Source organism: Sinohyriopsis cumingii, chromosome 6, assembly GCF_028554795.1.
Source record: "Sinohyriopsis cumingii isolate HCF-2022 chromosome 6, ASM2855479v2, whole genome shotgun sequence".
NCBI classification, from domain to species: domain Eukaryota; kingdom Metazoa; phylum Mollusca; class Bivalvia; order Unionida; family Unionidae; genus Sinohyriopsis; species Sinohyriopsis cumingii.
The window spans coordinates 18,958,155-18,983,913 of NC_142966.1; the positions used below are offsets into that span (position 1 = coordinate 18,958,155).

The following is a 25,759-nucleotide window of genomic DNA, read 5'->3' on the forward strand; positions in this document are numbered from 1 at the left end:
TGGACTGCACATACACTTCAAACAGTATTTTACACAATAAGAGATTCACATAATCTCGAATATGAATTCTATTAAGATTCAAATAATCTTAAGAACACAACTAAGATTCAGAATAATCTTATGAACATAACGAAGATTCAAAATAATCTTATGGATATAAAAAATGCAATGGAACAACAATTGATCCAAACGTATGCTTCTAGACCCCTTGTACAGTTGCACAATTCCTTGGGTTGGTCCACACTCTTATCGACCGCTCGCACCCTTTATGAATTTACCACGAGTACAGTCATATGTTACATGTATAGACAGCATGCAGCACTTTTTCTGATTTGCTACGTCTACGTCCATGGCACAGACATACGTACATACATACGTACATACGTATTGACAGCACGTAGCATTAAATGTTCTGGAAACTCCAGATAGCTCTAAGCAACTTTAGATGGCTTCGGACAGCTTCAGACCGCTCTAGTCATATTCACAGTCACATTGACAATCACACTTCATAGACACAATCACAGCGACAGTCACAATCAGCTACAATAACAGTCAGTATCAGCTTCAAACAGTCAGTTACAAACACAGTCAGCTACAATAAAACCAAATTGGTCATAATAGTTTCTGTATAATATCTAGATATATGATAATACTTTAAATCTGCATTGTAATAAATACATTATTATGTGATAAGACATTACAAACCAAATAAGCTTCGCATATCAAATAAAATGTAAATTTAACACTTACCCCTATGGCTGGAGAACAATGGAGAGTGTATACTCCTTGACGTGATCCAAAAACGACCAGTGTGGTTTTAGAAATTGGTCTTACTTAAATCCATAGGAGAGTGAGTACAAGTCAGGGTAGAATACCCGTGCATATCATGTTAGTCATGTTACCTTGTCACAATTAATCTCTGTGGCTAGGTACATGTTAATACAGTCGCTTACCTGGAAAAACACATTCACCCTAGATAACATTGTACGCATGTACAACGAGAAATAGTCGAATAGTTTTAAGACAAAACCAAGTTATTTCTTTGCCTAATTCTGTGACAACCTGAACCTTCAGCCTTATGGAAATTTATTTATTTTTTCTTCAATTTTGTTTTTAGTTTTTACTTAGCTAGTTTTATTTTTATTTTTTACAGTTTTGTTTTTAGTTTTTACATAGCTAGTTTCAGAAGCAGGTCTGTGAACATGCAAAGATGATTATTATTTTTTTTGTATATTAAAATGTTAAAGAAGTGTGAAGTTAAATAAAACATAGGAATAAACAATGTCTTCCATAATAAAATTGTGTAAGAAAAGTTGTTTTTCTACTTTTGCCACTGATAACATAATGCATATGAACTTAAAGGAAAAGAAATGTTTAGTCCAAATTATTATGAAGATTTCAAAAGCAGCTTGAGACCACTTGTTAAAAATTAACAAATCTGATGAAAATTTAATTAGTTAACAATTCTTTTGAGTTTCAGTGTTAAAATTATACTGATATAACTAATGTCATAGACTAATAATTCAACAATTAGGTAATAAATGGATATCTTTTCTCCAAATTGCTTAGCCATGGCACTGTGTTCATAATTATGAACCAACAATTGTTTAAATTTCCGACTTTTGCAATTTTAAAAGTTTGCATCTTAGTAAAGTCCTAAACTAACATTTAGGCAATTTTTTTTTAAAAACCTGCAAAGTGGTTCATAGAATATGGGTTTTTTTTAAAACAATTGATACATACATTCATGTTACAGTTTTTGTGTACAAATATAACTGCAGTACAGTAAGAATCACATATCAAGTTAGCTATTTGTGGCCACAGTTTGCATATTAATATATTTAGCATAAAAAGAAAAGTTAAAACAGAAGATTTATTAGTTGAGCTGGTAAAAAAATAAAATGTTATTTAGTGTGAGATCATTATATAGTCTTTAAATCCATTATAAAATCAAAAGTTTTTGAACATTTTTTATATTTTTAAAGATAAATTATTTTTGTTTCCTTTCTACATGATTTAATAAAACTGTTTTAAAGTGAAATAAAGTCTGTTGCAGTTGATGGTAAAACTGCAGTTGGATGGTAAAACTGCAGTTGGATTTTGTGTCAGTTATTACATGTCACTTGTATAGTTACTTGTATTTTGTCAGATTTTTTATTTCTGGCAATATTAATTGTAAACAGTTATCCAGCTTAGACTGGAAATAATGCTCTGGGGATAAAGTGATATGTACACAAAAATTGCACTATCCATATATATATATATATATATATATATATATATATATATATATATATATATATATATATATATATATATATATATATATATATATATATATATATATATATATATATATATATATATATATATATATATATATATATATATATATATATATATATATATAGAATAATTATATTTAATGGAAAAGTTCACAGTATTTTGATAATTTTTTCAACAAATACTTTTCTACCATTTTTCCCTATTTAGTTGCTGTGGTAACTATTTTAACATGTATTAGTTTCACTGACATTTGGTGTTAGCAACCTAAAAATACTATTTTTGAAGCAGTCGATTTTTTTTATCTCAAAAAGTCTTGAAGCAGCCCTGCATGCATTGATGGGGTAGTTAGAAGCAAATCAGCGTAGTTAACAAAATCATGCAAAAACAATTCAGCACTACCAGGTTAAAATGCTAGATTTGAAAAATATATTATGTACATTTATTTTTAAATCTTTTCAGTATAAAAGTTTGGACCATCTAACATAAACATCTTTATAAGAAAATCATTCTAAGATACACGGACCTATGATTTTGATTAGAATTCATTGTTAAAGCAGTATTATAAAATTCAGATGCAGTTTTCAAACACAAAAAAAGAACAGAATACAATTTTGAATAATTATCATTGATTGGTGTATAGTGGTCTTCATCTTGAAATTGAAAGTATATTTTTGCCATTCTATAAATCTCTACCTTTTCATTTCAGAAGGGAGGGGTGAATCAAGCCCCATATAAGTGGGACCACTGTATTTAACCAGTATTTGAGGAATAGTTGAGACAGTGGGCAAGATAGAGCATCATCTCTGATTTTTGATTTTCTTTGAAAATGTTGGGGATTTAATAATAAACATTTACCTTTGTCAGAATCGGTTTATAACATCATTCTTCTAAAAATATCTTGTTGAAATTTAGGTTTCAGTGCGACTATGCAGAGTGTTCAAGAACATACAGCACTGCAGGAAATCTCAAAACACACAAGAAAACACACAAAGGTAACTATCCTATCCAAATATTTACCAGATTGTTTTCACCTGCAAAACATAGATGAGATAAGAACAGCTCTTCTTGGACAGTGACACCATTATTGTATTGAACAATTCAAAAATTTTGATTTTCTGAAAGTTTGTGCATCAACCTTTCTATATCAGATACTGTTGATTTACAGTGCTGAAACTTAATGAATGATTTTCATTCAAGGAGTTTCATTCGCTGAGATAACTAGGTCGTATTTACATATTTTTCTATGTTCATTTGACCACATCTGGATGTATCAATCATGCATTGAAGGATCAGGTGAGACCAAATTCAGCAGAATTATGAGATATTGAAAATGATAGATTACTGCTAGTTGTCAGTTTTCTCCTTTCTATAGCTATTACACACCCAGAAATACATGATCTGAATGGCAGTAGTTACATTACCTACTATCATAACATTATTATATCTTTTCCCCAGTCCAAGAACACTATTCCTATCTCCAATTAGCAATTGGAGGTCTAGAATATAACAAATAAATATGACTCCAGTCCACTTCTGACAATCAGAATATCATTCTTTTCCTTTTAATCCATGCATTGCTGCATGTGTCTCTTGGTGACCAACACTTATCATTTAAGTCATCTTTTGACTGTCAATCATATCCTTTGTTACATTGTATTTTGTTATTTTCTCCCTGGTCCTTGCTTTATTTTCATTTATCTGTGTTGCATCCTGTTTCAGTGATTTCGAGGTTGTAATTACATTGCTAGTGAAGTTATGCCTCTCGTGTTTCATTTGTCTAATAGTAAATGGTGTCACGGTAATTTATTCCTACCCAGTTATTGTTCCTCTTTATTTTTTTGATTTCCTTTTTTCCTTTTCAGCCTTCAGTTAAGCCTCCAGGCATGGATAATACAACATGTTTAGTATGAATTGCATATGTATTCACAGATGGCAGTCATATTTATTGTTTATGGCTTGATTAGGTTTTATATTTTCCAGAAAGTAGAAGGGCCTATCCAGCCAGGAAGAATTGTACAGCTTCTTCTGTGTCATCTTTGGAGGGCCCCTTTAGTACACATGTTTGGGCTACAGCACTTTCCAATGTAAGCTAGCATCAGCCTTTGTAAGATAGGTGTCTAGTATATTCTTATATTACACCTTTCACTGGAGGGTATATCTGAGGGAATGATCCTTGTAGGGAAGTTGCCAGCCCTTCTGGTGAACCCTACCTTCCCCATGCAAGGGAAGCACAGCCATCATCTTGCTCAAGTAGACCTGGAATTAAGGAGATCTTGTTCAGCATAGTCAAGTTCCATGAACAGAGACTCCCCAGTAAGGTTTGCTTCATCTTACCAGTCATTGCCTAGTGACAATTGTGGAACATCTGTCTCTAGATCACCGGGTGCCAGGCACCAGTCACCAGATGATGTTTCAAATGATATTCACTGAATGTTTTTCACCAGGCATTGGGCAGCAAGCACTGGGCACTGATTACTAGGTATGCTGTATAGTGCCAGTCTTCTGTTTTTGTTCTTGGGTCACTGATCACAGTGCACTGAGCACTGCTAGAGCTGTTGACTTGAGATATGGTGGTAAATGAGGTTTACCACCTACTTCTACTGGATTTGTGTCCCAAGCCTTTGTGATGATTGGAGGTTAGGATCTTCTCCATTATTGAGAGGTCTTCAGGGAACAGATTCAGATCTGCCTTATACATGCCAACCATTACGCTTTTGGCGTAATCATTACGCCTTTTTTTCACTAAATTAAGCCCTTTCACGTAAACGTATATGGATTATGCTTTTTTGGTATATCCCCCTTTCAAAACAAAATCAGTTTTTTGTTTTCTCATTTTTATTAATATCCCATTAATCCCACAGACCGTATTTTAGAAAAGACGGCTTTTACGTGACTACAATATAAGAGTACGCTTGTCCGTGAACTTTCCTAACAGTATTATGTTCTATTTATAGCAACTATCCTATTACCAAGAAACATGCTGGTTCTACTTTCAAACTTTTGACCTCGTATTCTATTTATAGCAGATACATGGCTTAGTGAGGAGAGAAAAGACTGGTTTTCTAATTTTTAATCTTTACTCGCAGATTCTTTGTTCTAATTTATATTTAGTACAGAACCAGTCTAAAGGTATTTGGTGCTAAAAAGTATAATTTATGTTAGTCGATGCATGTATGAGAGCAAAAATATCTCCTTTCAAATAATTTCACAGATGGATTAGAAAAAGGCAAAAAATAAACGAAACAAAAAGTAACAGAATCCTCCAAAGATGAAGACATTAGGGCAGCATCACGTGACATCTATTGCAGGCAGTGTGGAAAGAATTTTACTATTTGGCGCTGCAAGTCTTCAGATGGATTGTAGTTGATGAGTGTATTAGAGCACACATATTTTTGCCAAGAATTTCACAGATGGATCAGAAAAAGACAGAAAAAAACCGAATCCTCCAAAGATTCAAAGATGAATACATGAATGGCATAATACAGCATTCCATTCTAGGGCAGCATCATGCTCATTGCAGTCTGTGAGGAAACAATTTTAATATTGGGCATGGTGGTAAATTTGATGTGGAGAAATGCTTGAAAACAAAGAAGCACATCGAATTAGCTTGTCTTCTTTGAACTCCAATACTAAGGTAACTTCTTATTTACAGCAGAACTCAAGTGCAGACATGAATGTTATAAATGCAGAGGTGTTATTTACTGAGTTCTTAATAGAAAGATAATGAAGCTCTTGCTATTGGTGCAGAAGCAAGAGAATTCATAGAACACAATTCTACTCTCGCTGTGAAGGTGTTTTATGATAATGTTAGAGATTAGTATGCTACAGCCTGTGATTACATGCTCCAGAAATTCCCATATCATGATGAAGTGCTTTTAAATGCTTCAGTTGCTGATGTAAATGAGAGACAGTCAAAAAGCTTCAAAAGTGTTAGATTCTTTGTCAAGAGATATTCTTTTCTATTGCCACCCTTGTCTACCTTGGATCATCTGGAAGGAGAATTCCTGAAGTATCAAGTTGGGATTCTACCTGACAATATACTTAATGCAGATAGATTTGATGTGCATTGACACCTTATTTCCCAGCTAAAAGACCCAGTCACTGGAAGATATAAATTTCCTCTTCTTTGTCAGGTTATGAAAAGAATATTGGTTCTTTACCATTCTAATGCTGACTGTGAGAGAGTGTTCAGTATTGTTAAGAAAAATAAAACTGAATTCAGATCCAGTCTCTGTAACCCAGCACTTAGTGCTCTACTGGTGTGCAAAACATTCATGGTCTCAGCTGGTACAAAGTGTTTTAATATGCAACATGATAATTTGTTACTTTCTAAAGCTAAAAGTGCTACATATGAAAACTTGAAGCAGTAAAGGATGTTAAAAGACGAGAGAGGCGAATAAATCATTGTTCATTTAATTTTTAGCATGTGGATTACTATTTTTCTGCTTGGATTCCTCTTTTTGTCCACTTGGATTACACTATTTCCTTGTCAGGGATTGGCATGTATGCTGCCTGTATCCTCATCAAGGCACTCAAATCAGTGAAGGAGAGGACACTAATTACAATAGCTTTGCATGTTGATCTTTCTTCTACTGCCTCCTTCATTCTGTTGAATGTGGAAGCATTATCTCCGGTGGCATTGCAAAGATTGTTAAAGAACATGGACTCCTCATATCCATGGTGTTTTATGCAGAACTTATTCACCCATGTAGGAATGCTGCCAAGGAGAAGTCTTGCTTTAACAAAGTCATGTGGACGGCGTTCTTTTGCATACCAAGGTCCAGCAACGTGGAATGAATTGCCCACTGAACTTGGACACAAAGACACAGTGATCACATTCAAGAGGACTCTCAAAACTCCCTTATTTCGACTGCAAGAACAAACTTAAAGATCTTATGTTTCCTACCTGAAATATTCTCAGCATGTTTTTTATTTTTTAATGTTTTTCTGATTTCATGGTGTTTGTTTTTGTAATAATATTATTATATGTTTTTTACCTTATAGGTGTTGTCTAATGTTGTAAAGCGCTTAGAGCTTCTAAAGATTAGGCGCTATACAAAGTCCTCATTATTATTATTATTATTATATACAAATCCATTTATATGCTGCTCTGCTTAATGTGGGGGTGTTATTTCAAGGGCTATTCACTGCAGTGGCCACACAAGATTTGAAGTCCCTGGCCACATTACAGAATCTGATTAAACTGGTGAAGAAATGCCCCATCCCGATGTCCATGTATTCCATCCTAAATGTTATATACAAGGCAACTATAAGAACCAAAATCGGTCCCAGGTTAAAGCTCCTTTCCACCCATCATTCTCATAACAAGGTGGCCTAAAGGACTGGGGAGGAAGTCATTGGACCTTCCTAAAAGAAGCAGGCAGTCAGCCCAATGGAGTCGCAGCCTTTCCTGCTTGATTGGACCTCATTGACAATGCATTTGTCTACAGTAGGGGTTATCAGCTTCCCTTCTGGGACCCTTCATTTCTTTCAAGGTTCCCCATATTGTTTCCCCAGTCTCAGGAAGTTTCACTATGGGTGAGTAGAGAGGGTGAAGAAAATACAAAGTCCAGCATTTTATTCTTAGTTTCTTAGAAAGACCCTTAAAATAACCTTTTAGTGGAGATTTAAGGTCTTTCTTCTCCCCCTAATATTGGTGAGCTGAAGAAGTGAAATTCATGCTGCGTCAGTGGAAAGAGGTTGTTTATATTTTAGTGGTAACTATGATTTGGTCTTCTTTGATAACCTGGGTTTCTGGCCAAGAATCAGCTCTATTTCATTACAATCTTAGTCCATGAGGTCAGTGCTATGTATTGCTGAATTTGGGCATTTTTTAATCCTTCCTCTTTGGATTAGATCATGATAGCCACCTTCTGGTCATCTGATGCCACTTTCTTTAGTTTTACCATTAATCAGTGTTACACCAGAGTGAGGGTATTTATGCTTTGTGTCTAATTGTATCGCCCCAGCAAATTTCAGGCCATCCTCCTAACAAATAAATTAGGTTTTCTTGACATATTATCATAGGTTAGCAGACTCTCTCTGGGCTAACAAATTCAGCAGTATGACAATATCAGGTAAATAAATGTATTACTAATGTCAAAATGTGTGCAATAAACTAATTTTAAATATGTAATATTTGCTTACTGCTATTGCACTATCCATCTTCCCTGCTTCTATGTGTCATGCCATGTCAAAGAAGGGTAATATTATGATTGCTAGAAGTGGACTGAGATATCAGACTGGGATCATGTTTTTTTTTTCCTTCATTTCTTTTTCTTGACCCCAGTTACTATTGGAGGAGGAATAATGTTCTTGGTCTGTGGACTAGCCCCTGGAGATGATATATCAACACAGTAATACTAGTATCAATTAAGTAATACAGTATTAAAAATAGTTATACTGTGCTAAATTTAAAAAAACGAAATATACAATTTGTTTTACATAATTTGTCTTTATTTGCATTTGAAATGCATGCAGAATTGATTTCATTTGCATTTTTTGCATTCCACCCATGTTTGCATTGCAGCTATCATCATAAAGTCTCGGATTTTGCAATTTTACTGTTTGCTTCAACATTTTCTTTTTTTGGGGTTAATTTTAAATAAATTGGAAATGCATTTGTTAAACTCTGCTTTTATGCTTGTGGAAATGAGAAAGGGAGAGAACTATTTTGTATCTTTTCTATAAAAAGTGTACTTTATTAAAATAGTAAATACATAAGATAAAAAAATAGCATTGCATTAATATTATAAAAAGATTAACTAACTTAAATAAATGTAAAAATAAAGTTGTATTTTCAGCAAATGTTATTTCTAATTTCACTCCATTCTGACACAAATTGTATAGATACAACCACTGGTAATGATTTTGTCACATCAGTGACAGTTGTTATATCTGTCTTGACAGAAATAATGTCACAGCTTGTAAGGAGTGAAAAATTGTCAGTGTAAAGAGTCTGTTCCTGGATTATGATGTGAAAGAGCCATCAACCATGAAAATTTAGCAGCTTAGGACTGTTAAAGACGGGGTGGGCATACAATGTACCATTCATGGTACTCTTCTTGTTGAAACCAATTTCCATTTTAATCACCATTTACGATTTTGACCGTTACCAACATTTAGTAGTTAATGGCAGTTTTGTGAAGAGTTATTACAATGTCCATAAATTTGTGACCAGAATTAAGATGTCATACTGAGTGATCTTTTTCTCCTTTCTTATACAGGTGAATTCACCTTTGTGTGTAATGAAGAGGGCTGTGGTAAGTCCTTTTTGACATCGTACAGCCTGAAGATCCATGTGAGGGTGCACACAAAGGAGAAGCCATATGAGTGTAGTGGTTGTGAGAAGACATTTAATACACTGTATAGGTAATTAATAACTAAAGAAATGAAGACTGATTTAAATTTTCTTTTTAGTGGAATTTTCATTCATTATTATTAACATGTCTATCCCATTCAGATAAAAATTTCATTTATTCATTTCGGTAGTAGTTTCATTAGCGCACTTTGATGCTAAAGTTTTGACCAAGCATAGCATGCAAAAAATGTGCATTTTAATTTCCATACAATTTTCTTGAAAATTATGAAAAGTCGAAATTTGAATGCATTACATGAGGAGCTTGGTTGAGTACCACTTTATGTGATATGAAAAATGTGGTATATGATTCTGGTCAGGACTTCTATAAGGCAATACTTCTTTGCAGTTTGAAATATATTTAATGTTGAAAAATGTTGTTGACTTTAATATAACTTGTAATGGGGAAAATTGGACTTACCAGTCTGATGTAAGCTAGATAAAATAGGATAGTCATATTTATGGATGAATCAGTATAATTGTATGATACTCCTTAGTCTTAAAGCACCAGTACTGATTATACACTATGTACTGTCAGACTTGTCCTAATAGTCACCTAGTCACATGGGCCGTTCTAATTCCTGTTGGCAGATTTCCTAAATTAATACCCTATATGTAATGTCACAGCTTTCTATGGTCAGTGGCAAGGTGTTCCCTTACCAAACAATGGTTTCACCCTTCCTTAAGCAGTCACTGGAGCCTGTCAACAGTGACCGCTCCAAGTTTGTAAATTAAACAAATTTTGTTTGATGAGTGAGGTTTGTTTAGATAAAGGTAAATGTGAATCGACATTGAGGCATTTTATATCTACTGTACTCCACTCAAAATGTCAGCTTCGAAAGCAAGGCAGTTTTTATCCTTACTGGAGAGGATCGAAGCAATTTGTTTGCTGGATGGTGGGAATATTAGTTGTGTTATCACAGCAGAAATGGAAGTAGCCTTTAGGGCCAGTATGATGGATATAGTTAGATATCTTCATCTATTGTCTGTGAACTAAAATTATCTCTGAAGAAACAATATCTGTCTTTGAGAAGAGATATGAATTACATGCCTCTTAATTAGGGTCAGGAGTCAGGATGGGCCCGATCTAAAATTAGAGGGGCCTTGGACATTGGGCTATCAGATTTTTTGAGCATTGACGATCATAAAAGTTTGCACAAGTATTACCCATGTCTGATATGTATGCAGAAGTGACATATCATTACAGCAAAAAATTTAGATTATAGTTAGGGGATTGTGCAGTGGAGCAGTGATCCCTTATGATTGCATAAATGATACATCAGAGTCCATTTTTCAGTGTTGAAAAGATTTTTTGATGACTTTTTGCTTTTCAACATAGTTGGAAAAAATTTGAATGAGCAGTAGTTTCTAATTATGTGTGATTTGGATTTTTAACATAGCTTTAACCGTTTTTTCAGACATATTGCTATGATGTCTGCATTGTGGCAGTTTATAGTGATATCTAGCACTGTGGCATCATGCCACAGACATGTAGCATGATTTCCCACCCATTCACATTATCCTGACACCAGGTCGACAGTCCTAACACTGCTAACCTCTTAATGCTGAGCGTCTAGCATGGCAACTGTTAGTACCATTTTTATAAGTCTTTGGTATGACTCTGCCTGGGTTTGAACCCGTGACCTCCCACATCTGAGATGGGTGGTCTAACCACTAGACCGCCAAAGCGGTCATACCTGTTTGGAAAACTCTTCCTAGTTTAACAAAGCTCATTTGGTAGATCATTAATAAATTGAAGAAAGAAAATATGAAAACAACAGCCGTTTTTCTGTTCTTGTTCACAAAATACATACATTTTACTTGACTGTGTAATCCACTCTGACCATTAAGCTTGTTCTAGAATGTTATCATGTGATAGCCAAAATAGCCTTAATCAAGGGAGGTAATGAAGTTTATAAGTTTTGGACAGTCGAACTCTATATTATTTTAATGGTAAATATGAATAATTCATTGGAGTACATTTTTAATATTCCTTTAATGGTCAGCATGAACAATGTACATTTTTTAAGACTTCTCCATAAATGATCTTGAACTTTAGCTGCAGTTAAAAATATGCTAAATACTAAAATTCTGGATTTACAGTTGCATTTTTCAAGTTCTTTTGGAGAGATGTTGCCTCTTAGTATGTTATTGTGTTAAAGCAATTAATTGTTCAAAATGTCATCCAGGAAGGTGTTCTAACTTGTCTACCAAATGGTGTTAAACCTAAACGATGTTTGAAGAATTGGAGATCTGTTTCTTTACTAAATTTATTTACAGAATTTCATCGTCATTTGTTACAAATAAAGTAGAACAAGTGCTTCCCACAACAGTTAATGATGATCAAATTGTATATAGACAATCACACCCCAGGTCTTCTCCTAAGTAGGGGCCCCGAGTGGTCTAAAGCGCTCACCGTTCCGAATCAATACCATCTCACCTCTGTCTGCGTGGGTGCGAGTCCAATTTCTCTTTTTATGCAGAGGTATTTAACCACTGAATGAAGGTGCTGATGAAATAAGTAAAATTAGCATAGCTGATGAAATAAGTAAAATTAGCATAGAATCAGTGAGGAAGCAGATTTCTATCTGCTCAAGTTTATCACCTTGTGTAAATTTATGAAAAATATAGAATATGGTGTTGTGAACAGTTTTCCTTCTTCACTGGCAAATACAAGTACCTGTGGTTGCAGCAGTTTTTTGCATATGCAGGAGGTACTATGCAATAGATTTTGTTCGTATTGATCCTCACCCGGATTTGTTCTAAATGAGATCTTTTTTTGCACAAATAATTTTTATGTATTTCTTCTGTTTTGAAGATAACATTGTAATGTCTTTAAAGTTGAAATGAGTAGTGAGGTGTATTCAAAGCATTCATGCTGTACAAAACAAAGGCCTGGTTAAAGTGAGTTAAAAGAAGCCACCATTAAATGTCCTAAAATGCTGAATAAAACTCACTGAGAACCAAAAGGTAGTCTGAAAGTATTTTTTGTTTTCTTGTCATCAGTGAGAATTGCATATAAATATATGATAACTATATCTCTATCTGTAATCTGCATACTGGAAATACAACTAATATGTCAACATACATAAAAGGGCACCACCTACCTTCCAAAGATGGAAAGACCATCAAGTTCATATGTATATCGATATGTATTGTATTGCAGGCAGTGTATCATGAATCATATTGATATGCATCATGGGTGTATCATATAAACCCCTATTAAACATGACAATTGAATGCATCTCTGGCAGTGCTACACCATTACAACCACAGAATGTCACTGTGACCTACATGCATGCTTTACTAGCATGTATCAAACACTGGTGTTTAGCTTATGATCCCAGATTTGTCCATGTTGTGTATGTCATAACCTACTCATAAGGCCCTTTCTACCCAGTCCAGTTGGAAGTAGAGTACATAGGTTTATTCAAAGGTGAACTGTTCATATTAATGATACTATGATATGTGAAACCATGGATTACCTTCAACAGATTAACTGTGTATTGTAACTTGATGGAGTATTTGAAGTAGTGAAGGGTGGGGCCTTAGGTGTACTTGTTAATCAAAGTAATTATTAATGCATGAACTATGCTTGTACTAATTTCTGTCTCCCTAAAGCCTGTGACTTTCACACAATAAATTGTAGCTTCTTCGGGGGGACAAGGATAGTAGTTTCATCAGCATGTTTTTAAAAATGATACAAAAACATTAATGTCTGGTTTTTCTCATCTTATTGTAATCTTTACTTTGATATAAAAAAGAATACTGTTTTTTTATATTGTTTAATGTCTTTTAAGCCCTGTCAAAGTATGTGTGTATATACACCTTTCCCTTGCTAACTTGTTTGCAGCAGGTCATGGGTTTGAGCCCCAGCTGAGTCATACCAGAGACTTATAAAAATGGTACTAGCAGCTGCCTTGCTTGGCGCTCAGCATTAAGAGGTTAGTGTTAGGACTGGTCGGCCTGGTATCAGGATAATGTGACTGGGTGGGACATCATGCTACATGTCTGTAGCATGATGACCCAGTGCTAGACATCACTATAAACTGTCACACTGCGGACATTGGAGCGATATGACTTAAAAATTGTTAAAGCTACATTAAAAATCCAAATCACACACACACTCAAATAATCATGAAATTCTTAACAGTTGTAATAGTAAATCTGTTTAGCTTGTGAATTAGCACTTAATTAGGTTCTCATGGAAATGCTCTAGGAAACTGAGTTGATTGACTCTTTTCACATTTGAATAGATGAGGCTATATGATATTTATGATGTTTGCATTGAAACTAAATTAAAAGATGAAATTAAATAAGAATCTTACTTATCGGTAACAAGACTTAATGAATTGGTAGTTATTTTTTTAAAGCATTACCACCAGTAGGCATTTGCTACTTTTATTTATCAATATTTCACTGTATATTGTATTATTGACTGAGAAAATATGTTTATTTAAAGAATTAATGCAAAAAATATCATTAAATTAAATTAAAATGTGTGAATTTCATGATGATTCTTAAAATAAATTCCTTGGTGGTTTGGATGGTAAAACTTGCAACATATTGAGCTTTCATTTACCAGTTTTAATCATGATTCTTTCATAATAAGCAAATTGGAGCCGATTATTTTCCCTCTTTTATGGAATAAAAATTGGATTTACATCTCAGTGTTATAAATGGTTTTGCGGATTATATTGGCATGCTAAAGTGAGGGATAGGTGGTAGGTAAATAGGTGGATACACTTCTGTTTATATGGATGGAGGGAGGGAGGGAGAGAGGTGGTTAACAGTCTGTCAGCCCAATACTGGTTATATAGTGCCCATTAAAAGTTCAAATTTAAGGAGAGAAAAAATTGCCAAAAAGCTTTAATTAGAAAAGGAGCCAACATTTCATTATGAAGAACATTTTTCTGCATGATAGTTGATGTTCAAAACAGATACTGGAGACTTCTGAAAGCTTCATAGAAGTGAGCTATGTAAATATTGATTGCACTCAGTCAGGCATATAAGGCGTACAGACTGCAAAGGGTCCTAGAGAAAATTTCAATTGGTTGTACTGAAATTCACTTATTATTAAAACTAAACCCATTGAGTGAATTCGACACAGTTGCTGCTGTCATCCCAACTATATTTTGGACAGCCCAGTCTTCCCAGGTTCCTTCGGTTTCTGCTGAAAAATTTTTACTCAGGGGTTATCCATACCATTCTGTTAGGGAGCTTCACAACCCGGCTATGACCTTTGTACCACCCTTTTATGCCCTTTCAGTAATACTGATTCTCTGACAGAAGGAACACAAAGTTCATCAGGAACAGCAGGGTAATATTACATGATTTTAAATAAAAAGTTAACTGGATCTGGTTTTTGTTATGTATACAGTTTTACATGTGGAATTGACAAGCATGGACAGATTTTTATCAGAAATGAAAGTTGAATTCATATATGAAGCTGACATTGATTCCTGGCTCTATCCTTACCATCAAAACTTAACCCATGATTTTAATATGGAAACTGATATTTCCACCCAGTAGCCATTGATACTGTACACATGTTGGGTACAGAAAACAAATGCACAGCAGACATTATCCCCTGGGTTGTTCTTTAGCTGAATGTATTTAGTCAGCAGATCATAACTTGAAAACTATACAGTAAGCAACTCCTTATAATGGGCATACAAAGGTAAATTTAGATATGCAACTATAATGGTCGCTTGGTCTATTCTCTCTGCCTCTCCCTCCCAGGGGAAAATTTAAAGAATAAAGTAAAAGACCATCAGGAAGTGTGATTATTAATGTCACCCAGGTAGCTGTGACAGTAACTCACATTACCACTACTGTACATTGAACATGATTTCACAAAAGTAATTATTTAAAGTTATAGATGACTGTGAATAGAAATGTTGTTAGTGCTCAATTTTCATGATTATAATGGCAACTCTTAGCAGTGGAATTAAGTGTATCTGTAACTTCTGAATAGCCTTTTTGTTGTCTACATCAGTATACAATTAGTTCAGTAGTGCATCGAGTAGTAAGTTTAAAAGCTGTTTACTGTGCAGTTTGTATTAGTGCATTGGTATGTAAGATGTGTGTTTAGCTGATCAGGAAACCCAGATGTTTAATCTGTGGGTAACAAAAATCTTAATTTTCAGCAATAACTATTCATTGCTCAGTCAACATGATGAAGGATTAGGAGTCTGAAAGGGTTTAATTAATTAGTCATGCTAGTTGAACAAACAAATAAACCAAGTGCACCTAAATAAGCTCGCAGTGGATTACAAAATATTGTCAAATATAATTTAGGGTGCCCCAATTCTTAGTCCAACCAATGTGATGGTAATATTGGATATGTAAAGACAGGATGCATATATACAGCTTGCATTAGCCACCAAATTCATCCTTGCCCACAGGTATTTGACAGAAAGGCACACAATGAGGTGGTGGTCCAACTGATTAGCATTGTAGTTTCTGTCTTACAATTACAAAACATGCTCTAAACACACACTCCTTTCACAACAACATTATTATTATGAATAATTTAATTTTATTTTATTTTTAAGGTTAAAAGCTCATCAGCGGTTGCATACAGGAAATACATTTAACTGTGATGAAAGTGGTTGTACAAAGTTCTTCACAACCCTCAGTGACCTACGCAAACACCTCCGCACACATACTGGTGAAAGACCTTACAGGTAAAAACAGAAAAGGCTCTTTAAGCTTGAGTTTACTCTAATTTCTATGCGCTGAAGCAACTGAGAGTACATTATAGCTTGTTCCGCACAGCATTATGAATGGTGTCCACTTTGGTAGCTGACTAAATTTTCAGGTCAGTGTTTTTAAATGTAGCTGTACCTAACTCATTTTGTGCATGAACTATTTCAACACCATTTGAATTAATATACAACATATCTCATTCAAAACATGCTGAAACAGGGTGGTCAGTTTACTGTTCAGCTTTCCTATTCTTAAGTCATAATAGGGGCCCCGAGTGGCCGAGTGGTCTAAAGCACTCTTCGTTACGGATCACTGCCATCTCACCTCTGTCTGCATGGGTTCGGGTCTCGGATCCGGCCAATGTGGGTATGTGAGAAAGCTTGCCAGTAGCTTCTCATGGGTGGGTGGTTCTTTCCAGGGTTTTGCCGGGTTCTTCCTCCACCATTATTACTGCTGCCATGTATAGCCTATCGTGTGCTGAAAAATGGCGTTAAACCCTACAACAACAACAAATCAGTCATAATATAGTTACCTCCCTTGTGATTACTTGGCATTTGCATTCAGCGTACATTTATATGTATTTAAATTATGTCAGATGATATGTTCACGCAGCAAGTCATTTTTGTTGTATTGAAATACAGATTTCATTGTTCGTCAGACAAATCATATCATAAGAGCAAATTAAAAAAATAGTTGACCATTTTTTTTAAAATTTGGTTTTGTAAAGGACATGCAGTTTTGAGCTATACATTTCCACTACATCTTCTATAGAAGTATTTAATTTAGTAATTTATCATTAGGACAATTTATTACAGAATTGTTCTAACTGGCAGCATGGTTATGAAAAACCTGTTTTGAATCAAATTAGTATATATACTATATGACTCCTGCATAACATTAATTTTAATGAGTACTATTGGCCTGCTTAAGTTATTTTTGCAGAGACTATAAGTAATTGAATTCAAGTGAAAAATAAATCAGTGCTGGGACAGTGACCTTGTATACTCATGATAGAAACACTCAAGTTTATGTTATGATCACCATGCTTACAAATTTTAAACAGTCGCCGTAATATTTCATCTTTTGCAACTGTTGGGCTAAATATAGAATTTTTCAATGGATATCAAACAAAGGTTCCATTTTACCCTACCATGGTACATTTTTCTCTGACTGGTTGATTTTTATAGTAATAATTACTCACCAGATGACTGCTCCAATGGCCTAGTGGTTAGACTTAAAAAATGGCACTTACAGCTGCCTTGCTTGGCATTCAGTATTAAGAGGTTAGTGTTAGGACTGGTCGGCCTGGTGTCAGGATAATGTGACTGGGCGGGACATCATGCTACATGTAGGTGATATGATGCCCCAGTGTTAGACTTCACTATAAACTGCCTCACTACAGACATCATAGCGATATGACTGAAAAATTGTTAAAGCTACATTAAAAATCCAAATCACACACACACACACACCAGATGCTTCTTGATAACATGTCATAATGAATGTAGTAGGTTTTTTTGTGGAATGAGGTACATAATCACCTTAGAGACCAATCAGATTTTAATTCATTTAGATAATTAATGTTAAACTGGAATGGTAATAACTGTAAATGCATTATCTGCAAATATTACCCCTTCTTTCGCACAGTCTCCTGCCATGATGATAACAACTAATATCTGTGCTATTGTTTGATTTTATTGTCCTTGTTTTATGTTTGCTTTTAGGTACGGCATAATCTGCATGTTTTTAGTCCTAATATGGTGATTTTGATTTTAATTTAAATTTTTTATCTATAATTTAAGTAACCTTAGCTTTTTTCTCTTTTTTTTATATTCTTATTTTTTTTATGATTGTTTTTGTCCTTCAAATCATCCAAACCTGCGATACTTTTTAGTTACCTAAATACTTAAATTACAGCCTTTTTACAGTGCTTGCATATATATTTTAAGTTGTATGATGTGTTTTGTCCAATTATAACCGTATTATATACATTATATTTAATTTTAAAAAAGAAGATTAATTGAGGTAACAATTATTCATGCATGAAACAAATTTGGTAAATTTATATACATTTCGAGATGCTGGCATGAAAATCCAACAAGAAACGGACATGGATATCATAAGTGATGCAGAACAAACTACAGATATCCCTTATGGGATCCCAGTCCATTGCAGGCTACCCATCCACCTCACAAATGATGCTGGGACTTTTACTTAACTGGTTTGCCTGAAGCAGGTAGCCTTAAGTGTCTCATCTACATTAGGAAATGGTGAGGCACTAATGTGACACATCAGTAGCAGTGGTGTTAGCATTGTTTTTTTTTATGGTTCTGTGCTGAAGTATTTGCAAGTAGTGGAACATCTTAGTACAGAGTACAGGTTAGACATTACTTTCCGAAGAACCCTTGTCTGGGAAAAGATGCAGTTTCTTTTTATTGCAGGTTCCTTTGTAATTTTAAGCTCACCTGTGGTATGGTCTGTGTGCATCATTTGTCGTTTGTGAATATAATCTACTTCATGTACATTAATTTCAACCAAACTTGGCAAAGGGCATCATGACATTAAAGCTTTTTTAATCAGCATTAATGATGCCAGTCCAACATAAAGTGTGGCCAGTATTGCTAAAAATAGAAAAATTCTTTAAATGCTGCCTTTATCAAAACCTTTGGCCAGAATTTTTAGCATGAAGGCATTTGAATTTATGCTAATGATGGAATAAAATACGAACACAAAAGTAGACAAATCTTGAAATAACTTTATCACAAAAATCACCTCTCAAAATCCACTCAAAAGAATTTTAGCAAATTTAACAGAAAGCACTGTAAGGCTCTCAATTAGAAATATCAAATAGGGCCACCATTACCAAAATAATGGATAAAATCCTTTGCATAACTTCTCTAACTGCTTAAAAGAATTTCTCCAAATTAGGTAGAAAGCATCCTATCATGAAGTCATATCAGGTTGGTACAAATAATATAAATTTTCATCACAGATGGTAACCGGCACTAAATGTGGAAAACCTTGAAATGACCCCTTACAATTTGTTTAGAAACTGAAGAAAATCTGACAGAAGACATTCTGGCATAAATGCCTTTTATATATCTACAAATGAGGCCAATACAACAACAAATATGGCCACCATTTTTGAAAGTAGAAAAAACTTTAAACAACTTTTCAATCCCTAAAACCAAATTCAAGAGAAGACAATATGGCATGGAAGAGTTTGTACAAATTATGCGGGTCCATGATCAGAAATGGCTACTGTTTCTTAGAAAAGTTTTAAACTATTGCTTAAAAAAGACCTCCTTGACAAAAAGTGTCCTTGCTTGAAGGCCTTTCATTGGATGCTGATTTGAAATCAAATATGGCTATCGTTACTAAAAATTGAAAACATTCAGATTTGTTTCTAAAAACCACTTAACAGAATTCGACCAACTTTGTCATAAAGAGTCTTGACATAAAGGATTTAAATAACGATGCTGATGCACCATCGGACATGAACGAAGATATAAAGCATGGATGATGATAGTTTTCATAACATTTGCAGTCAAGAGCAATGAAAGAAGTTTCAGCGGATACAGAAAGCAGTTTTTACTGACCCATATTTCTTGGATATCTGATTTTGCATTGACTTAGATCTCATCTTGATTTCATACTTACTTGAACTTTTATACCCAATTTTTGTTCTGTTTCATTGTGGTATTTCTTGCATTTTCTTTCCAGCTATCATTAATGCCTAAAAGTGTGAGTACATAAAAGGCTGCATATACTATGTGTGTATGCTGTTAGGTTGAGATGCACCTTACAGACTTATAAAATACTATTTGTGTATGCTGTTAGGGTGAGATCATACGTGGAAAGAAGTTGTTACCTCTTGTGAGGGAGAGGTCTTCAGCACTTCCAAATGGACCAAAGTCAGCAACACTCAGTGCAAGCACCACTTATCTGGTGCAAGGGAAGTGTCCTATTCTGGGTTTAAACTGAGCTCCCTAAATAGAGATTACCAAATAAAGTCTACATCATCTGACTGGTCATTGGCTGTGGTCAAGGTGCTGGTCACAGATCATTGAGTATTGTGTCAACTGACAGTCACTGAGGGTCTGTTACTGGTCCTGGTCACAAGATAATATGTCAGGTGACAGTCATTTAAACACCAGGCACTAGGTCACTGGGTACCAACAGGCACAGAGCACAAAGCACAGGGTACAGAGACCACTCTAGTGGCCTAGTGGTTAGAGCATTTGCCTCAGATGTGGGAGGTCATGAGTTTGATCCCCGGCTGAGTCATTCCAAAGACTTACAAAAATGGCACTAACAGCTGTCTCGCTTGGCGCTCAGCATTAAGAGGTTAGTGTTAGGACTTGTCGGCTTGTTGTCAGGATAATGTGACTGGGTGGGGCATCATGCTAAATGTCTGTGACATGATGCCCCAGTGCTAGGCATCACTTTAAACTGCCACACTGCAGACATCATAGCGATATGACTGAAAAATTGTTAAAGTTACGTTAAAAATCCAAATCACACACAAACTGGGTACAGGGTCACTGGTTATCAGTTATTGTCTTAAGTTATAGCCACTGAATGTATGTTATTGGGAATCAGGCACTGTATACTGGGCACCTATCAATAGGTGTGATTCATACTGGTCATTAAGCACTGAACATCAGGTGATGAGCACTGTGCACAATTTACCAAGGTCTGGGCACTGGTCTTCAGACTAAGTGCCAGGTTAGGGAGAGGGATCTGTTGAACAAATCCATTTCTGTATATGTCCATTCAATCCTTATAAGGAATGGGCTTCACATTTTAATGACCCATCATAGGGAAGAGATCACCCATCCTTTATGCAATGTTCCAACCCCTACATGACATGGGGACCCCCACCACCCAGTGGTGAGTTGGTCATGACTTCCTTTCCTATTATGACACCATGGATGACATTATAGTCTACAGCTTGGAATTTGCATTGGCTAATAATTTTGTATTTGAAAAATAAATGCTGTAGTATCATCAGTTTTTGTGGGGGATCAATTTTCATGGTTTTTGTGTTGCCCCGAACCATGAATTTAAATCCCCAAACAAGCCACATAGGCTGATGACCCCCCCCCCCGCCCTGCCATTTTTTTACAATGTTTCATTCCTAGAGGTTAACACAGCTACTAGTTTTTGATAAATAAAGGCCAATACTGTAATTTGGTAAATAAATATTAGCTTTTACATGCATTTGTTTTATTTTTTATTTTAACCTTTTGTAACAAGAATTATAAATCATTTTATATTGTTTCAATGCACATATTCGATAAGGTATCCAATAGCCGTAAGTTTACACTCACTGCCTTAAATCGATATGTGAGGTCAGTAAGGATAAGGACAAAATAGAGAAAAAGCATACGGTATTCAAACAATAGTAAGACTGAAAATGAAAGAAAAAAATAATGCAAAATAACAGTATATGAAAATTAAGTTTAATACTTATTCAAATCAATCCTTCATTCTAATACAACTGTTCTTGAAACATTTAAATCCTTCTGAAAGCACATTTCACTTTATGCATTTTTAATCCAAAAGAACAACAATCCTGTAAAATATTGTAACTGTTTCTTGAAACACTATTATTAATGAGACACTATGTTTATACACTAATTATTAAAGATTAGCAGATTATTAAAGCTCACATTTCACATATTTTTGGACAAAGCCACTGTATCAACATCGTGTCAGTCAAGTCTCATGGTACTCACAAATGCTTTTCATGTAAATAATCCCCAAATTGCTGAATTAAACAAGTCCAGCTTTCTCAAAACCACTGATAATTAAGTCTGATCTTTCACTCATTGTTGCATGAGCTGCAATTATCCATTTAGTGGAGGAGGGTCTAAGTTGAACTTTACCACTTTTAAGCCACTGTGTTAACATCATGATCGACAGAAAGTACTGATGGTGCAACTTGATTGTCGGTGGTTTAAGTAAGAGATCATTCATATGAACTTTAATAACCAATTGGCCTAGTCTTGTTAGCTGCGTGAGCACTCAAACGAAAACATAGTGAAAGTGATTAATATTGACAGGTGGGTTTTTTTGTGCTCATAGAGATGGAAATATTGTTTTAGTGTTATTGGCTGTGTCAGCTTTGATGTTATTCACTTGGTCGAAAACACAGTGTAGGTATTGAACTTGCGTGGTCTTTAATTTGTGCTCATACAGATGGCAGAATTGTTTTAAACATTAAAGTGACCGCTGTTTGTCTTGGCATAGTTTTATTCTTTTGTATTCATTATTTTAGGTATTTGTAGAGGTTAAACCATGAAATTAAATACCTACTAATATGCAAATTTTGACAGGCAAAATCACGATTTTAAGTACCCACGAAAATGCCTTTTTTTTATACAAATCCACGAAAATTGAGCACAGCAAAAATAAATGATACTACAGTAGTTGAGTTGTGAATGTTTTCCTGTTGAAGAAATGCTTGTGGCGGCTTATATACAAATGTTGAGCAATAGTAGGTGATTAATTCTCAAAGTATTCTGAGTGAACTTATGGAGGTCTCAAACAGCAGCATTAACTATTCAGTTGATTGGAATATCAAAAGTGTAACAGATTTGTTGCTGAGTGAAATGAAAGAATCAGAATTGATATCGCACTACATATGGATAAAAAATCTTGCTCGGCTACATAACTGACACAGCAAGCATCTTAGCAAGAAATATCCATGCTAACATTCCAGCTTGTATTTAAGACTCAGCAACTGCTCACCAGTCATGAATTTTATTTAGGTGGTATCAGTGAAACACTGCAGCGAACAATAATAAGCAGAACCTGGTTTAAAAATTGTCAGTTTTACTGCAGTACAAAAATGAAATTCTCTTATATCATTTATGCATATTGTAAATGCCTGAATGTTTCAGTAGAATGTTCTGCTTTCAAAGGCATGAACGAGTCTAACTCTACTATCAAAGACACAAACACATCTGATATCGATTGAACTGTGCAAGTTGCTAAACAGATCCTATGCGTGTTTTGTTTTATAGTAGTGCAGCGTGATGTAAAAACAGTCACCAGTCCTCTATTGTGCCCAGAGTGCTAGTGCTGCAGACACAATTGAGGTGTTTCTTAAATTGATTGAAAGTTACTGCAAAATGAATTAGACAGCAGTTCTGTTCACCAGGAATCATTATTTTGATGGATGATAACATTCATGTGTTTTCTGCAGCCACTCATTGCAGGATTTGTGAAAAAGCTTTCACTGAGATAACTTTGCTGTCCAACAATGACAGAGTTCATGATTACTGCCACATCACTAGTAATTTGCAGTTGATAATTAATCCAATCAAATTAAAAATCCCTTTTGGTGCATCATTAAATTATGTGGGTAAGATGGTCACTTAATGCAAGCAGTAGCCATGGCATCAGATCACCAATAAATGTGATCACTAATAATATGGAAGAATAGACTGGGACAATTGCAGTTCATCAATTTATTATAGTTTATGAATTTGTCCTTGGAGAACAATCTGACAGCTGAGAACTTTGTAATCACTTGTCAGTACTATCAAACCAAAATGGAATTCATAATGAAGAGAGGTGTGTATCCATATGAATACATGAGTGACATGAAAAATTTTGCTGAAACTCATTTGCCATGAATTGTTTTATTCATAGATGTCACATGAAGGTATTTCAGAAAAAGATTATGAACATGAAAAGAAAGTTTCATTAACATTTGGTTGCAAAAACCATGGTGACTAACATGATCTGTATCTGCACACCAATGTATACATGGTTGCCCCCATATCAGTGTGTACAATAGTTGTCCCTATATCAGTGTGTACATGGTTGTCCCCATATCAGTGTGTACATGGTTGTCCCCATATCAGTGTGTACTTGGTTGTCCCCATATCAGTGTGTGTATGGTTGTTCCCATATCAGTGTGTACATGGTTGTCCCCAAATCAGTGTGTACATGGTTGTCCCCATATCAGTGTGTACATGGTTGTCCCCATGTCAGTGCATACATGGTTGTCCCCATATCAGTGTGTGCATGGTTGTCCCCATACCAGTGTGTACAGTTTGTCCCCATATCAGTGTGTACATGGTTGTCCCCAAATCATTGCAGGATTGTTGAGTTTGGATGCAAATTCACTGAATGCACCAGACTGGTACCAAGCATTAGGACCAAACACAATTATGTATTACATGTGCACAATCTGCAGTTTTACTTGTGACTGGATTGCATGTAACCAAAATCCACTGAGTGCTTGGATTTCGTCAGCAAGCTTGGTTGACCCTGTACATTCAGATGAATACAAATCTGAGAACTAAGGCCTCTAATGACTTTGAAAAGGACTTTCTCAAACTCATGAACAATGCCAGGTTTGGGAAAACCATGGAAAATCTGTGCAAACAAATCTGTGCAGATCTTGTCCATGATAGTGAGCAAGACAAACTTTGAAGGCTCATTGCTGACATGGCCTTTGAATCCAGAAATATCTTTGATGGTGGACTTGTTGCCGTTCACAGTCAAAAATCGAAACTAATGCTGACAAAACCAATCCATGATGGATTGTCCGTGTTGGACTTCTTGTAGCTGCTCATGTAGGAGTTATACTATGACAGGATCAAACCATTTTATCAGGATTGGGTCAAGAGACGCTGTACACTGACACTGATAAAAATGTTGTTGGCAAGTTAAACAATTAATGCTCATGTAAACTGATAGAAGGGTATGTGGAACTGTGACCCAAAATGTACTTGATTATGGTTGGATCACATGCCTCTGAAAATCAAAAGGTGTTCCACAGGTTATTGTGCAAAAAGATCTCAAACACAAACTGTACATGGAATGTCTTTGAGAACTATTTGAGTTAGCACACACAGCTAATATGATATCAGAAATCATTCCATAGGTGTTTACTGATGCACTACAGTGAGTTTGTCCCTGCTTGATACCAACTGATGGATACTCCCAAATGGAATCGCCACCTGTCTTTGACCATTATACTATTGTAACGGATGCGTCCTTCAATGTGTTAACAAATCTTGGCGGCAGTTTCATACTTGCTGGAAGTATTTGCAATTCCTCTCACACAAATGCTTGGCTGGAAGGTTTTGGTCCACCAAGTGACAGTCCCATATCGTAACATGTTGGTTGTCTTGGAGTATCAATCCATTCCAAAATCGTGAATACGTACATGGACCATTCTGGGTCAGTAGCATGACATTGTCCACTTTCTAACTCTTCAGATGCATACAAATACCAAACAAACCTGTCTTTGAGTGGTTGTGATGGTGCTGGCTGTGAAATCATATTCAGAAAATAAGTTAGTCTTTTGTCGAATCATATTGATTGGTTTTAATGATTTCATTAACAATTGTGCCCATGTGAGTGGTCTGCAATGCATACAAA

The 25,759-nt window shown here is 35.1% G+C and overlaps 1 protein-coding gene across 4 annotated transcripts in view; it reads left to right on the forward strand.

Annotated features, from left to right (window-relative positions):
• The window catches only part of LOC149796455 (uncharacterized), an 86,119-nt gene that overhangs the window by 16,465 nt on the left and 43,895 nt on the right, over positions 1–25,759 (forward strand). For all 4 annotated transcript variants that reach the window (XM_089961153.1, XM_089961154.1, XM_089961156.1 and 1 more), the window contains exons 3-5: positions 3,199–3,278; positions 9,513–9,657; positions 16,201–16,332. In XM_089961153.1, the coding sequence (XP_089817279.1) occupies positions 3,199–3,278; positions 9,513–9,657; positions 16,201–16,332 (357 nt within the window). The remainder of the gene's footprint in view (positions 1–3,198; positions 3,279–9,512; positions 9,658–16,200; positions 16,333–25,759) is intronic.